This window comes from Cucurbita maxima, unplaced genomic scaffold, assembly GCF_002738345.1.
Source record: "Cucurbita maxima cultivar Rimu unplaced genomic scaffold, Cmax_1.0 Cma_Scf00010, whole genome shotgun sequence".
Classification (NCBI taxonomy): Eukaryota; Viridiplantae; Streptophyta; class Magnoliopsida; order Cucurbitales; family Cucurbitaceae; genus Cucurbita; species Cucurbita maxima.
The window spans coordinates 2,291,624-2,308,327 of record NW_019272026.1 but is presented as its reverse complement, the minus strand read 5'-3'; the positions used below and the strand labels follow the sequence as shown (position 1 = coordinate 2,308,327).

Genomic DNA, 16,704 nt, shown 5'->3' with positions numbered 1-16,704 from the left:
GCTAACATAATAATGTCTATTATTATGACTAAAAGTCATATAACCACTCCAATAATTTTATAATTCATATAGAAGTCTAGATCATCTTATTGATCGATCATATTGAAAAATAATTATTGAAAGCTTAATAGTAGTTATAAAATACTGCAAATATATATAAAAAATAACTCAAATTAACGATAAATAATTGTGATATAGGTAAATAAAATTTCTTTCGAATAAATAATATCGAATAAAAAGAAATAATTTTGAATAACAAAATAGAATGTTCCCAAAATATCCTGAAAAGTAAAAAATGAAAAGAATTCAAATAGATTGGAAATATTTATGCTAAAATTTAATTTAATAAAGAAATTTTGATTAAAAAATAATTAAAAAAATAAATTTACTTTATATATTTATTATTATTATTATTTTTTAAAAAAAATCCAAATTCTGCCTACCTACCACGGGACAAAAACGGTAACCAAAAAATGAACGTGAGGAAAGCCAAATGTCCTTTTCAGGCAGCATGCTCTGCGACTTATATAACTGTGTGGCGGTTTCCTTTTCAACTCTGTCACTCTCCCTCATTCCTCTTCAAACCGGTACTCAATCAGCATGGCGGCCGCCGTACCGCTTTGCCCGGCTTCCGTTAACGCTTTCAAGCCTCGCTATCCAGCAGTTGGCTCTAGAAATGCCGTCTCTGAAAGTTTGATCGGCGAGTACCGGAAAGTGCAGAAATGGAACCGTTTCGAGCTCCAGAGGTCGCAGGTCTCTTCTGCTGCTGCTAATGGCGATGCAGTGACTGTAAGCGACTCTTCACGTTCCGCCATTCGTTCTTCGTAAGTGTTCGGGAAAAATCCAGTTCTACTTTTACTTCAATTTGGTTACTTCTTGTTGATGCTTTTCATCAGTGTCTTATTCCATTGGTTAATTTTGGTTATTCGTTTATTGAAACAAGTATTATCCGCTTGGTTGCTTCACTGATCATTTTGATTTTGACGTTTTTTAAAAATGATCATCTTTCTTTGTTCTTTCCCCCTCTAAGAAACGGCTATTTGTTGATATGTGGAATTTACAAAAGAGAGGACTAATGGGCTTAGAGAAAATATCTCCTATTGTCAATGACTTGTTCAATCAAAATCAAAACCTTTATATCATAGTTGGAACTTGTAACAAAGTTCAAGGTGGCACTGTATTCTTTTTTGCTTTCAGGGTGATGCGACATGCTATATCTGTGTTTGTTGGTGATGAAAGTGGAATAATAAACCGAATTGCGGGTGTCTTTGCAAGGAGAGGTTACAACATTGAGTCCCTTGCCGTTGGATTGGACAAGGATAAGGCTCTCTTTACCATTGTGGTCACTGGAACAGAAAATGTCTTGAGACAAGTTGTGGAGCAGCTAAACAAACTTGCCAATGTTATGAAGGTTTTGTTGATTTTTCATACCGTCTTTCTTTATTTTGGGAAGGCGTATGGGGGCGTGTGCAATCTTTTTGCATTCAGTTTCCGTGTCGACAAAGGGGATTGGTGTGTGATAGCTGGGGTAGTAGTTGTTGGTCTTGTAAGAGCATTACTTGAAGAAATTTGAGGAGGTTGAAGTAAGGGAGTTTGCTGCCAAGAGAAAGAGATCATTCATTTACGAATTGAAGTCTGATCTAGGGGTGTAGAGGACTGTAGAAGTTCGTACTTGAAAGACGATAATCATAGTTATTTTTGGGTCCGTTAGTAAACATAGTTGATCAACGCTGGTTGACAAGGTTTTGTTAGGTTTTGATTCAGTGTCGTCGAGCTATGATTTTCCCTCCTAAAAGCTAGTTAAGGAGAGCTGATGCACTCAAGTTCTCAAAGAATACCTCTGAAAGTTTTTATTGGCTTTTAAGGCAAAAAGGAGAGCCATGTATATAGCCTGTCACCAACAATGGACTGTAACAAATAGATTATCCAAATAAAAGACCTAACTACCCTAAGGTAATAGTTTTATGGAAGCTACTTGAACGTGAAAGACTTCATTAACTTTGTCCCACGAAAAAAAGGACAATTATAAAAGACTAAACAAGAAACAGGGCTACTGTTTAAGGAGCCTCAAGAATAACCAAGAACTAGCCAAGAAACATCACAAAGTTACTACATCAAATTAGAAAGAAAACTAAAACAAACCGTCGCTGCATCAAAGGTTTGTTTGTGAAACCCAGCCAACCAACCAAATACAACCAAATCAATCTCCTTCCACCAGTCATTCACCTTGTCAAGAAAATCAGGGTGATCTTACCACATATTCCCAAAATGAAGGGGCTGAGGCCCCATTTTTGGAAACCAAAAAACAAAAGAAGAGTGAAATGGTCTGAAGTGATGCGCACCTGCCTATACATCGAAATCTCCTTGAAAATCTCCTCCCAACCTCCCAAAGCAGAAACATTTCAATTCTGGAACTCCTGGGTCTAATCCCTGAACTAGACCAAGAGAAATGGTCTCCCTTCATAGGAGGTTCAAACAGCTACAGGTTATCAATAAGATTGTTAAAGGACCTCCTCCCCTTAGTCATCCTATTGTAAGATTTCTCGGAGACCCATCTAACCATGTTAAAGTCTCCCCCAATACACCAGCAATCTGCACAAAGCCCTGTAACATCGTAGATATTCTTTTTTACCTTGAACCAAAGAATAAAAAGTTAGTGAAAAATGAATATACCTTTAAACTCTTTAGATATTTCAATTATCAGGTGGAAGATATCTCAAGAAAGCCCCAAGTGGAGCGCGAGTTGGTGCTTATGAAACTCAATGCTGATCCAAGTACTCGTGCTGAGGTGATGACTTGCATTATATTTTTAATGGCCATTTTACATGCTTTGTGGAAAGAACCATTTTTGTATGAATAAGATACAGGATTTTAAGTTCTAATTCTTGTTTCTGTTTGGGAAATCATTTTAAAGGATTATATCCCCCCTTGATAGAACCTCTGATTCTCCTTTCCTAAGTCTTCGAAGGCGGCATGGTTTCTCATAAAAAAACACCTAATATCTTTAGTTGAAGATTTTGAAAACTTCCAATTTCCGTTACTTCATCATCTCTAATTTTTTATTGTCTTATGCCTCTATCTTTTTTTGTTTCTCAGATAATGTTGTTGGTAGACATCTTCAGAGGAACAATTGTGGATATTTCAGAACATTCACTGACTATTGAGGTAACTACTTTCAGATCCTTCCAGAACATTCACTTATTGCATGGTGGATGTTCAGTCTTCTATTTGAATATTATCATCTTATCGCCAATATCTCCGAAGTATTTTTTTGTGATGTCCCACATTAGTTGGGGAGGAGAACAAACCACCATTTATAAGGGTGTGAAAACCTTCCCCTAGCAGACGCGTTTTAAAGCCTTGAGGGCAAGCCCGAAAGGGAAAGCTCAAAGAGGACAATATCTGCTAGCTGTGGATTTGGGTCGTTACAAATGGTATCAGAGCCAAACACCGGACAATGTGCTAGCCTTCTCACTGTTCCCCGAAGGGAGGTAGACACGAGGCGGTGTGCCAGAAAGGACGCTGGGCCCCAAAGAGGGGTGGATTTGGGGGTGGTCCCACATCGATTGGAGGAAGGAAAGAGTGCCAGCGAGGACGCTGGGCCCCGAAGGGGGGTGGATTGTGATGTCCCACATTGGTTGGGGAGGAGAACAAACCACCATTTATAAGGGTGTGGAAACCTTCTCCTAGTAGACGCGTTTTAAAGCCTTGAGGGCAAGCCCGAAAGGGAAAGCCTAAAGAGGACAATATCTGCTAGCGGTGGATCTAGGTCGTTACATTTTTTGTCTTGTTAATTTATATCAATTTTACCATCTTTTTTAATGTAAAATTATTGTTTTCTTAATTAAAAAATTTATAGTTGCAAGTCTGAGAGATGGAATATTCTTAGTTAGTAGCAAAAAGTTGAAAATGACAATTAAGTTTCTTTTTCATCTTCTGTGTGTTCCATCTTCGACCTTTGATTGGTCAAGCTTTATAGGACTATTTCTTTTTCGAGCATTTCAGTTCCATTTGTTTTTTTTTTTGTTTTTTTTTTTATATTTTTTTTAAAGAAATGGATTAGTTATTTACCATGGATGCTAGAAGTTGTCTTGCAAGAGATTTAACTGAAAGAAACTTAGTACATATTCTGTTCACTTTATCTACCGTATTATCATAAAATGATTAAAGTGTGTACATCGTACAATTGAAGTCATTGTTTTGCATGGCCTACGTTCGATTTATTAGTCGTAGATTAACGAAAGGTTTGTTTTTTCTTAATGTCATAAGGTGACCGGAGATCCTGGAAAACTGGTTGCCGTTGAAAGAAACTTCAGGAAGTTCGGAATTAGAGAACTTGCCAGAACTGGAAAGGTAGTGATATACATTTGTTCCATTTTTTCTCTTCTGAGTTCAACAATTCATGGGTATAAGAATTTGCACTTCTGAAAGACACATGTTTCAATCTGTCTTTTTTATGAAGGCATGTTTGTTCACGGCGGAGTATTAATGCATGCACTAATACCAATTATTAGAGAAATGAGCTGAAAAGCCTATGAAATGAGTTCTTTATATAATAACAACTCCTAGACCTTGACAACTTTGCCACCTAGGCAAAAAGCTGTATCCCGCAAATGGGTGTTCAAAAAGAAGTTTGGGTTGTTTGATGAAGGTGGAATAAGGTATAAAGCTAGGATAGTAGCCAAGGACTTTGCACAAAGAGAAGGAATAGATTACCAGGAAATATTATTGTTAGGATCGATACCAGTTGTTAGGATTGCTCAACAACCCACACACTCAATCAAGATAACACAAAGAACAGGAGAGAGAAAAATTCAAGGAGGAATATTGGCTAAAGGTTTTATTGATGACTTTAGGTATGTACAACAAGAGAATACAGAGAAGGAAGAAAAGTATATTTTGAGAGCATGGGGTAAAACACACTTCAATGAGATTATGTCTAGCCGTAGTAGCTTGTAGGCATTTGGAACTAAAGCAGATGGAGGTTACACTTCCTTTTTACATGACAATCTCGAAGAAACTATCTATATGTATCAGCCTGACTGATATGCAGAAAAAGAAATAAAGCTTAGTTTGTCAATTGAAGAATCCCCTATATGGGTTTAAACAATCACCTAAATGCTAGTACAAACATTTTGATGACTTTATGGATCGTTGGAATTAGAGGAACTTTTAAATTCAGCAATCTCAAATTCTAGTGTACATCTAACCAAAATACTCATGACTTCCATCCTTTGCGTATGCATATACAACACCAGTTGACCATTTTACCATGACCGAACCCACAAATAAGAACGATATAATTTATCTAGAATACTTCTATATATTGCATAACTTAAGAGATTATCTAATATATGGTAATGAATATATGTTACCACTCATACCTATCTATACATATTTGAATATCACAAATAGAAACCGTATCTATGGTATGTTGATTAGAACTTGGATATCATTGCTTAAGTTTATCATGTGCTATTTATTAATAAATGGATTATAAAATTTTCATATCTGATGTACATTGAGTTTGTTTGACGGTGTATAGATAGCATTGAGAAGGGAGAAAATGGGGGAAACAGCTCCCTTTTGGAGGTTCTCGGCAGCTTCTTATCCTGATCTCAAAGATTCGAGGCCGGTTGATGCCTTTGTAGGAGATGCAAGTCAATCACTCAATGGCAACATCCCTACCTCCACCGTATGTACTTTTGTTCTTTTCCATGAAAGCTTTGATAACACTCTTTTTTTTACAATGTTGCTGAAGCAGAAGTACGTATTTAGAACATGTATTGAAGTACTGAGTCACGAGGACTACAAGAATAATAATCAATGGGGAGATTCGATTTTACAATTAGAAGGGAAAAAGAAGGCTCTATAAAGCAACAGAGTGACTAGACTTTGCTGACTCAGATTTCAAAAAATAGGTCGCAAATTTTACTAATTTATTTCTTATTATTGCATTTCTCTCTCTTTTTCTTCCTTCCTCATTCTCGGTAAGGACCAGACTGACTCGATGGCGCTAAAAGATGGGTAAACTTTTCACGAAATGAAACAATTAAAATTTACTACATAATTTACATTGTACCAAAATAATGCGCACACATTACTAATTTAAAATACGACATAATGGTTAAAACACAAAATAAGGAACTGACACAAAATGTTTTAAAACAAAAGGGTTGAAGACGACGGGTGAGGTTTGTCTATGGCACCTGCTCCAGAGTCCGCTCCCGACCTCGACCAGCTCCTTATCACCTGAAAAAGAATGGAGAATAAGGAATGAGTACAAGACTTAGCAAGTAGCCTACTTGTAGGCTCTTAATTGTGTTCTTAATATGCTAGGGTACCACATTCTTTGTTCTTGTCTTGTCCTTGTTGTAAGTACATAGGCCCCCTAGTTATTGTTCTTGACTTGGGGTTCTTATCTTGATTTATCTGGAAGACCTTGGTCCTTGGATTCTAAAACCTTAGTTTTCCTTTAAGGGCCTTAGTACTATGGTTCTTGGTTCTTTGTCCTTTGTTCCTAGGTCTTGTCCTTAGAACTAGGATCTTGATCCATGTTCTAGCCCTTGATCTTTCTCTTGTTCTTGGTACTCTCTAGATTCTTGTTTTGTTCTTGATTTGTTCTCCAAGACACTCCCCCTAGGATTTACGGCACTAGACATGCACCTGACAATCCTGTGTCCAAGGTTTCATGCGTTCCAAGCGACACAGCCTTAACCTACGTCCAAGGTTTCATGCGTTCCAAGCGACGTAGTCTTACTGCATCTTAGGACCTGCCTTTCGATACGGTCTGCTTCACCTATGCCCAAGGCTTCATGCGTTCCAAGCGGCATAGTCTGAAAACCTACCTCCAAGGCTTCTTACGTTCCAAGCGATGTAGTCTAATACTGCATCGAGGGCTTGCCCTATAATACAGTCTGCTTAACCAACGCTCAAGGCTTCATGCGTTCCAAGCAGCGTAGTCTAAGTCATGAGCATGCTATACCATGGGAGGTCTTAAGAGGTTCTTGATTCTTGGCTAAGGTAACTTACTCTCTTCTTATTCCTCCGTGGCCCTAGACTACTCCCCATGATAAACCATAAAGGTCACTTGCTCGGTGCATACTTAAACATGGTATTCTGCAAAGATAGGCTTGTTGAAGGGTCGGGTACGGTCTCGGGCTTTAACCTCGAAAGTCGGGGTTCTAGAGGGAATTTGGGCATGCGGTTCTGGAGTCAAGTCTTCCCATATGAAATATGAATGCTCGCCAAGTTTTGTGTCAGACGGACACCGGACGGACGTTGCACGATACCGTATGACCGTTTGCCAAAATCATGTCTATGGCTGAAAGATTGAAAATGACTCAAAATGTACTATAGGGGTACTATGGTCTTAGCTCTCCACCACCCCTGGGCCCTGTGACCTAAGTGAGCTACCATGTGGCACATACGTATGTCATAGTGTGGGTGAGCATGCCGAGACGAGTGTCTTAGGCGACTTTCTTTGAAATGAGTTTTTCAAGGATAGTACCGGGCAGTACGAGTGTGCCGATATTTCGCCCCAGCCCGAGTGTTGGAGGTTGCTACATACACTCGCTATCCGGTACGGTATCCGTAAATGACACGGCATAGGCACGGGAGGACCAATGCCTCGATAGAACCCGAATGGATGGATGTTCGAGAAGTCCCGATGAGACGAGCGACACGCGGTCCCGTTCTCGATAGCATGACCGAACGAGTTGTGATAGCCGACAACATTCCGAGACTCGGGATGGCGTCAAGACATATGAATCATATCAATGGGGATTGAGATGACAAGATGAGATGCAATGTTACATTGAGAGACTTTGGCCCGAGCAGAGGCAAGGTCGAGCTGAATGACTTGGCCTGATGTAGAGGCAAGTCGGATGTGTCGCAAACGATTGAACATGCACGCGCAGGCGGCGTGTGTGGTTGAACAAGCTTGGATTCCGCACAAGCGATGTTCAATTGGCAAAGACAAACCTCGCCTAAGGTCCGACGAAGCTACAAAGCTCGGGCGAAAAATATATATGGAGCTTAATTCCCCTTAAGGCTAGTCGTGAGCATGTTAAGATCATGACGCCACACAGTAAAAAAATGTAGGACTACGACACAAGGCATCCCACCTAGAAAAGGAATTCTTGGGCCTCAAAAAGCACCGCTTGGTGGGAGGTCACGAGTCACTTTGGACATGATTAGAGTATTACCTAGCATTCTTGAGTTCCTGAGTTTGGGGTCCTTGGTCCCTCGTTCTTGAGTGATACCTAGCATTCTTCTTACTTGGGTAGTTGTAAAGCTTGTGTGGTGTTGTTCTTTGTTCTCAATCTTGTAAGTTCCTAAGGTTCATTATTCCTTGAGGCATAAGTTGTAACTTGCATTTGTAACCATATGTACCCATCTTAGCGTGAGTTGTTCGAGAAGGCATAGATTCCTAGGGAGTTCTTTAGAGGGTTCTAGAAGAGTCTTGATTCTTGTGGTGTTTCTTGGGTCCTAACTTGGTTTAGGTTCCAAACTTGCTCCAATTAACTTGAAACCTCAAACATATCTTCATGTCCTTCATAATAGACCTTATAAGAAGTAGCAAATCATTTGGAGCACGTATAGACCTTGAATTTTCATAAGTAGTCCTAGGGGCATTTTGGTCATTTTATCCCTAATTCTTGGTTTTGCTACTTAACGTATTCCAATGACTTTCAAACTTCATCATATAATCAAACATTATAAAATAAGATCTACTATAGAGTTTCATAGCATTTAGAGGTCATCTAGGTCATGAACCGTAGGTAGTCTTCCTTAAGGGCATTATGGTCATTTTGCACCATTTCTTGGTTTACCTACTTATCCTTATCCAATGACCACCAAATTTCATATATAACCTCAACATTTTATAATATGCTCAACATTAAAATTTCATAGTTAGCGGAGTTCATCTAGTGGGTTATTTTACCGTTACCTAAATCCCGAGCAATTTGTTCAGTTCAAGGCCTTAACTCACGGTTCCTAGGGTTTTTCTTTCATGTATCCTTAGTTCATTCTTGGTTTAGGGTTCAATGGAAATCCAAGCGATTCCTACAAGTATTTCTTAACAAAAAGTCCAAGGTGGCTACTTACCTCGTTGTCGGCATTCGGAACCTTTGTTCTTGAGCTTCCGGTACCCGAATTACCTCACATTTTCTTCCATGGACTCCTTAATGTGTCTAGTTTCTGGAACCATAAAGTTGTTCATGAGAACCGGTTTGGAAGGGGTTAAAATAGAGGAAAACCGAGGAAGTCACCCGACACCTCCAATTTTGAGTGTCGGATCTTAATTTTGAGAAACCACTCTCGGTCAGCAAGTCATCCGATACCTCCGATTATTGATCTCTTGGGTATCTTGTTCTACGATGTTTCAGCTCCGGATTCTTTCATCAAAGTTACTCAAATTCTTCCTTTGAATCTAAAGGAATCCTTAATTTGAAGGAAAAAAGGTCGTAGATAGGAATTCGACACTTACCCCCAATTTGAGCCCGAAACGGATTTTCTTCGATTGGAAACGTTCTTGAGGTTATTTCTATTCGTGGTCTTCTATGGAAACATTCCTTGGAGGTGCAGAAACCTATTGGGGTCGTCCTTGCTCGACGAATTCTCGTGTATCCTCGGATTGAAATTTCGAGTTTTCCTTGAAGTTCTTCAATGGCGGATTGGATTGGGGGAATGGTTTTTAGGCACTTCCAAGACTCTATTCCTTCATAGAACTTGTGGGTAATCTTGTTTAGAAGCTATAGGAACAAGTTTGAAGAGGAATGGTGGAGAATTTCTTTCGAATTTAGAAGAAACCCGAGAGTAGGAGACCCAAAATCTAAATGCTTATTGCCAACGACTGGGAGCTCAACCTTGCTCGATTCTTGTTCCAATCTATTGCCCCAACTTCAGAATTTATAGGGGAAACTTAAACCGACATTGAGAGCTCCAGAATCGTCATGAATTGGTGGTTGGATTTTCTGGAAAATCCGTCGGAAATATCTACTTCGATCAAAGCTTCTCCGACCTTGGTTTTGAATCCTAGCCGTTGGATGTGATGATCCGTGAGTGATCTAGAATATATCCAAGTTTGGCGGAGATCTTGTGAGAAAGCACGGTGAAGGTTCTGATTTTTGTGCAGAATGGCAAATCCGTAATTATCCTTTAACTTCAGTAATTTGTCACTTTCAGAATATTCTATTATAATTTTCTCAAACATTCTTAATCCTTTTTGGTCATTTTTCCTTCGGGAGTATCTTAAAATTCCTTCAAGACAAGGAATTAAAAATCCAAAAAGATCCTTGATAATTGGAAAAATGACATTTTCGTCCTTTTCGCTTACTTTTTCTTTTCCAATCCTTTTCGAAAGTTCTTAAGTTCTTAAAATTACTTCTTAGGGTATGGAAATGACTTGTTTAAGACCCTTGTCCTTGCTTAATCCTCTTCATTTCCTTCTTTGGATCCTTTGAGTCTTACATGGGTGGCTTTCCTTCCTTTTTGGGTGTTACATTCTCGGCCTTCGCGGATGCTCACTATCATGCTCCCTCCCCATTCCTCGCCGTGTTGACTACCAACCATTGCTACCCTTCCTCCTTGCTTTCGAAAGGTCTCAGATTGTTAAGTTGATAATTCTTTTGATGAAAACTTGATATGATAGAGTAAGTAAATAGTACTTAGAATGCTAGAAATCATGGGTTAGAATCCAAAACCCTCTTAAATGCCAAGGAAAAATCTTAAATGAGAATCTCTCAAGAAACCATGGTGGGAAAATTAAATTTTGCCTCTTGGTGGTGCCATAGCTATAACAAATTCTTTTGTAATTACACGATTTCGATGATCTTCAACGATTGGATTCTTTTTTTTCTTTTCTTTTCTTTTGTAATGAGCTCTCTTTGGGAGGTGGATCTTCATCGGCTCATTTAGAGAATGATCATGGATTTATAATCGAGGAATACTATCTCCATTGGTGTGAGGCCTTTTGGGGAAGCCTAAAGCAAAGACATGAGAGCTTATGCTCAAATTGGACAGTATCATACCATTATGGAGAGTCGTGTTCAACTAACATGGTATCAAAGCCATGCCCTAAACTTACCCATGTCAATAGAATTCTCAAATGTCGAATAAAAGTATTGTGAGCCTCAAAGACATAGTAAAAAATGACTAAGACTCCAAAAGAAAAAGGAATCGAGCCTTGATTAAGAGGAGACTACTTTGTTCGAGGGGAGGTGTTGGATGAAAGTCCCACGTCGGCTAATTTAGGGAATGATCATGGATTTATAATCAAGGGGGACAAAGTTGTAGCTCCATTGGGTGCTTTTTGTACATCTTTGTTTCTTATTTGGGTTGGGAGTTGTTCTTGCTTTTCACTGAAGAAAACGAAATGTGAATATTGCAGGGAGATATATATCCATTGGAGCCATACGAAAATTTTCATTCAAATCAAATTCTTGACGCTCACTGGGGTGCTCTCTATGATGACGATGTACGTACCGATATAATTTTCAAATATTTCCATTATAGTTCTTAAAAAAAAAAAAAAAATTGTGTGGAATTGTTTTATATCCTTTAGTAGAAGTAGGACATTTCCATTTAATGTATATTGATGCAGGGCAACTCTGCTTGTTGAATAACTCATTAACAAAAACCCTGCTTTATTTACATAATTGTATGGTTTTTATATTATCTCTTCTACAATTTTCTTTGACCTTTTGTGTTCTGCTAACTTTCAGTCAAGTGGTCTTCTATCACATACATTGTCTATGCTAGTAAACGACTATCCTGGAGTTCTTAATGTTGTTACTGGGATTATTTCTAGAAGAGGTTATAACATTCAGGTGGGTTCTAATTTTACTACTGACATCGTTTAACTTTTTCTTATTTTCATCAGTTTCTTCATGACAATTTTCTATTTGCAAATTGCCAGAGTCTTGCTGTAGGACCTGCAGAAAGACAGGGATTATCTCGTATCACGACGGTCATTCCTGGAACCGATGAGTCCATTGAAAAGTTGGTTCAGCAGCTTCAGAAATTAATAGATCTTCATGAGGTAGCATGTTCAGTAATTTTCTTTTATTGATTAAGTTTAATGATAGTGTGACTGAGTTTCTTGTTTTAACTATTGTAGGCAAACTGCTAGTTTTCATACTTTATGTTCCTTTGAATGGTTTTAACTTCATATTTGAACGTTGAATATTTATATTTGGTATCGTGTCAACTGTCAATCATCTAATGCAAACTAATCAAAATATTTTTCACTTTGGAGGATTCACGATGATATCTTGTGATGTCCCACATTGGTTGGGAGGAGAACAAAGCACCCTTTATAAGGGTATGGAAACCTTCCTCTAGCAGACGCGTTTTAAAGCCTTGAGGGGAAGCCCGAAAGGGAATGTTTAAAGAGGACAATATCTGCTAACGGCGGGCCTGGGTCATTACAAATGGTATCAGAGCCAGACACCGAACGATGTGTCAGTCTTCTCGCTCTTCCTCGAAGGGGGTAGACACGAGGCGGTGTGCCAGTAGTAAGGACGCTGGCCCTGAAGGGGGGTGGATTGTGATATCCCACTTTGGTTGGTGTGGAGAACGAAACACCCTTTATAAGTGTGTGAAAATGTTTCCCTAGCATACGCGTTTTATAGTCTTGAGGGGAAGCCCTAAAGTGAAAGCCCAAAGAGGACAATATCTGCTACCAGTGGATCTGGGTCGTTACATATCTCAACTAGACGTGTTTTAAAAACCTTGAGGGGAAGCCAGAAAGAGAAACCCTAAACCGGACAATATCTGCTAGTGGTGGGCTTCGGCTGTTACGGAAATTTGTTTCGATTTGGTAGGAAGCAGTTTTTTGCTCTATTCACTTTAAAATTACAGAAAAGAATAGGGGATAATGTAGCTTTGGAAGGCAAAAGGTTAATACAAAGAGGTCCCCTAGTTTACTAAAGTTCTGAATAACGAACTTTATAGAAACCCAGAAGAATGCATCATTGATGTAGAATTGGGATTTCGTACAGAAAGATCTTGAAATTACTGTGATAGCTTCATGATGGCAAGTGATCAATATTCACAAAAGTACCCTGGATGTTCATTTAAAAGCGTTGCATGGATCTTAAGAGCAAAATGTGTATATCATCATTATACTCTTACAATCTTTTCAAACCAAGCCAAGTTCTTCCCTGATAATCTGTGAGGCCCAAGTTACGAAGAGTGAAGACTAATTGTACGAGAGGTAAAAAGAGAATTGGGTCATTTTATCGTTAGTTGGGATGTGAAATGTGAGATCCCGTCTCGGTTGGAGAGGGGAACGAAACATTCTTTATAAGGGTGTGGAAATCTCTCCCTAGCAGACGCGTTTTAAAAACCTTGAGGAGAAGCCTGAAAGGAAAGCCCAAAAAAGACAATATCTGCTAGCGGTGGGCTTGGTCAGAAGTCCTTAGTAGAGAGCTCCTGGGCATAAAAAGTATAATGAGACAAGCCTAACTGTTAGCCGATCATTATATGGCTATGAAGTTTGCCCAAGAACTGAAAGAAGCTACATTTTTCTAGCCAAACAAACATTCTTTATAAGGCTGTGGAAACCTCTCCCTAGCATATGCGTTTTAAAAACTTTAAGAGGAAGCCTGAAAAGGAAAGTCCAAAAAAGACAATATCTGCTAGCGTGGGTTTGGACAAAAATCCTTAGTTGAGAGCTTCTGGGCATAAAAAGTATAATGAGACAAGCCTAACTATTAGCCGATCGTTATATGGCTATGAAGTTTGCCCAAGAACTGAATGAAGCTACATTTTTCTAGCCAGACAAACAAGGGAGCTGACCCAAATTACAAGTTGAAATATTTTGATTTTATTTACTCTACTCCTATAAATGATGTTTTCATCTCTTTTATGTTGAGAAAAAATGAAATTATTTGAAAATTTCCATGAATAATCTTTTGAGAATCTTAGAGTGCTTAGCTCATAGTATTACGACCTTGCGACTCGTACAAGTTCATGGTTGATTAAATAGGGGGTGACGACTTCTTTAGGTGCGCGATCTAACTCACTTGCCATTTGCTGAGAGAGAATTAATGTTGATAAAAGTTGCTGTAAATGCTACTGCAAGAAGAGATGTCCTTGATATTGCTCAGATCTTCCGTGCAAAAGCTGTTGATATGTCTGGACATACAATTACTCTTCAGGTCCGCTCTTTTCCTTGATATCATATAGAGAATTGTGCATGAATACATATGCATATCTGTGTGGTTAAGACTATTATATGTATCTGGAAACATATAATATAGATATATAGATATGTTTTGCTCAATTAATGATGTTTGTGCTACTGATAGGAACATTTGCTACAAATTCTTCTGAAACAATGAAACAAATCTGTAAAGGGAAAAAAGGATATACTAGAGTATTCTTTTCCGATGCATTGTGAGATCTCACCGGTTTGAGAGGGGAACGAAACATTCCTTATAAGGGTGTGGAAACCTCTCCCTAGTAGACGTGTTTTAAAACCTTGAGGATGACGGCGATACATAACAGGTCAAGAGGACAATATTTGCTAGTGGTGGGTTTTGGCTGTTACAAATGGTATCAGGGCCAAACACCGGCCGGTATGCCAACAAAGACACTGGTCCCAAGGGGGGTGGATTGTGAGATCTCACATCGGTTGGAGAGGGGAACAAAACATTCCTTATAAAGGTGTGGAAACCTCTCCTTAGTAAACGCGTTTTAAAACCGTGAGGCTGACGAAGATACGTACCGGGCCAAAACGGACAATGTCTGCTAGCGGTGGTTTTGGACTGTTACATGCATAGAGTACTTGATGGTAATGTTGTGATCGGGCTATTCTTATGCTACAATTTTCCGTATTTACTCTAGCTCACGGGCGATTTAAACAAGATGGTCGCGTTGCAGAGGTTGCTGGAGCCATTCGGGATATGTGAGGTTTGTATTCTTGGTTTCTATATCTTATAGACTAGCAGTTGGAAAACGAATTCTTTTTTTGATGAATAGTAGGAGAATCAGTTCTTGTGTGGATTTTTTTTCATTATTATGTACTTCTTAACTTAAACATAGAAGTTCCAAATAAAATGAAAATTTATTGTTTGTATATATTTACATGAGTATCGATTGTGTAGCAGCACGTATACGTATCTGTGGGGAGGGTTCCCTGAAGCATCCCGCATGATGATAAATGCTAGCTATCGTTGTTGCTAAACGCGTCGACCATCGACGTTGAATCTAGGGAAAGATGCACATGGTCGTAAAAATTGATACCTACAAACTATTTCGTTCTCTGTAGGCTTCGAGATCTGATATCTACACAATTAGTCCAAGCTAGGCTTTCCATTTATTTAGTGTTCTAAGAGTGCTTATCAAACATTAGATATGGCTACTATATTCAAAACATGAACACTATCAGCTAAACATTAATTTATGTACATTTTTGACACTGCCTTGTGTGTGTTTGTGCATATATGTACAATTCTAAATGCTGAATCCTTCTTTCTTTATCGGTAGGTGGCAAGGACCGGAAGGGTGGCGCTAGGAAGAGAGTCGGGCGTCGACTCGACATATCTTCGTGGTTATCCCCTTCCAATCTAAGTCCCAGAAGCTCTTTGTTTCTTTTAGGTAATTTAATTCAGTAAGTTTCTCTCCCTTACTGTTTGCATTAGGCTGTCTTCCTGTTTTCCACCATGAATGTTTAAGCGACTCGTTCACTAAAATAGTTTGTACAAAACTTTTTGTTGCTATCAAATATTTTATCTGATATCACATAGAACGAAACATTTTTTTATAAGGGTTTAGAAATCTCCCTAGCAGTCGCATTTTAAAAATCTTGAGGGAAGTCCGAAGAAGACAATATTTGTTAGTGGTGGGCTTGGACTGCTACAATATCGATACTTCGATCTCTGTTAGAATAGGAGTAGGACGGGATGACTGTAAGGAATGTTGTAGCAGTTCAACTTTGAAGTAGCTCGAGTTACTTGTTCGTAACTTGTTTGATCATTTTATCGATCTTTCAGTATTTTTTATCCAGCCGATCTCATAGGCTAGATGAACTTGGTTTGAAGTTGGACGGTAAACGAAGCTTTATTTCTTAAGCGTAAAATGCACTTTTTTTTAGAGGTTGGAGCGATAAACGTCTTACCTTTCTAGATAAGCCCATATAGGTCATCGTTCCTACCTTGTGGATATCTGTAGCTCCATAGAATGGGTCTTTGATGGGTGAAGCTTGACTTGGTTGATCGAGTGTAACAGTCCAAGCCTACCGCTAGCTAATATTATTTGCTTCGGTTCGTTATGTATTCTCGTCAATCTCACAGTTTTAAAATACGCCTGTTAAGGAGAGGTTTTCACATTTTTATAAAGAATGTTTCATTCTTCTCTCCATCACTCTCTTGACCTTCTCTCTCTCCCTCTCGACTCACCCCCTTGTCTTAATTCTCTCACTCTTCCCCCAAACACTCCATCATCGTTCTACCAAATCTAGTCGCCACGGTCATCTCGATGACTCCATTGAAGTCGATGCCAACACTTTTCTTAGATGATGTCAACAATCCTCTCGTCGTTTAGCCACACACACTCTTTCTCCTAACTTTTTGGTGGGCAACATTATTCAATATCATTAACGACGGGTTTATCGTTTTTTTAAGCTTTGTGCTCAATCGTTCAAATTTACAGGGTTTCAATTATATTGGTTATATCCACAACAAGGTAGATTGA

At 38.8% G+C, this 16,704-nt stretch overlaps 1 protein-coding gene across 1 annotated transcript; it reads left to right on the top strand.

The window, feature by feature from the left end:
• The first annotated feature begins 518 nt into the window (after positions 1–518).
• LOC111485703 (acetolactate synthase small subunit 1, chloroplastic-like) lies at positions 519–15,745 on the top strand. Its single transcript, XM_023132701.1, has 12 exons — positions 519–824; positions 1,198–1,411; positions 2,705–2,788; positions 3,097–3,165; positions 4,270–4,353; positions 5,546–5,695; positions 11,396–11,482; positions 11,730–11,834; positions 11,924–12,046; positions 14,016–14,168; positions 14,857–14,922; positions 15,499–15,745. The coding sequence occupies exons 1-12, from the start codon at positions 601–603 to the stop codon at positions 15,580–15,582; spliced, it is 1,443 nt and encodes a 480-aa protein (XP_022988469.1). The 5' UTR covers positions 519–600; the 3' UTR covers positions 15,583–15,745.
• The last annotated feature ends 959 nt before the right edge of the window (positions 15,746–16,704 follow it).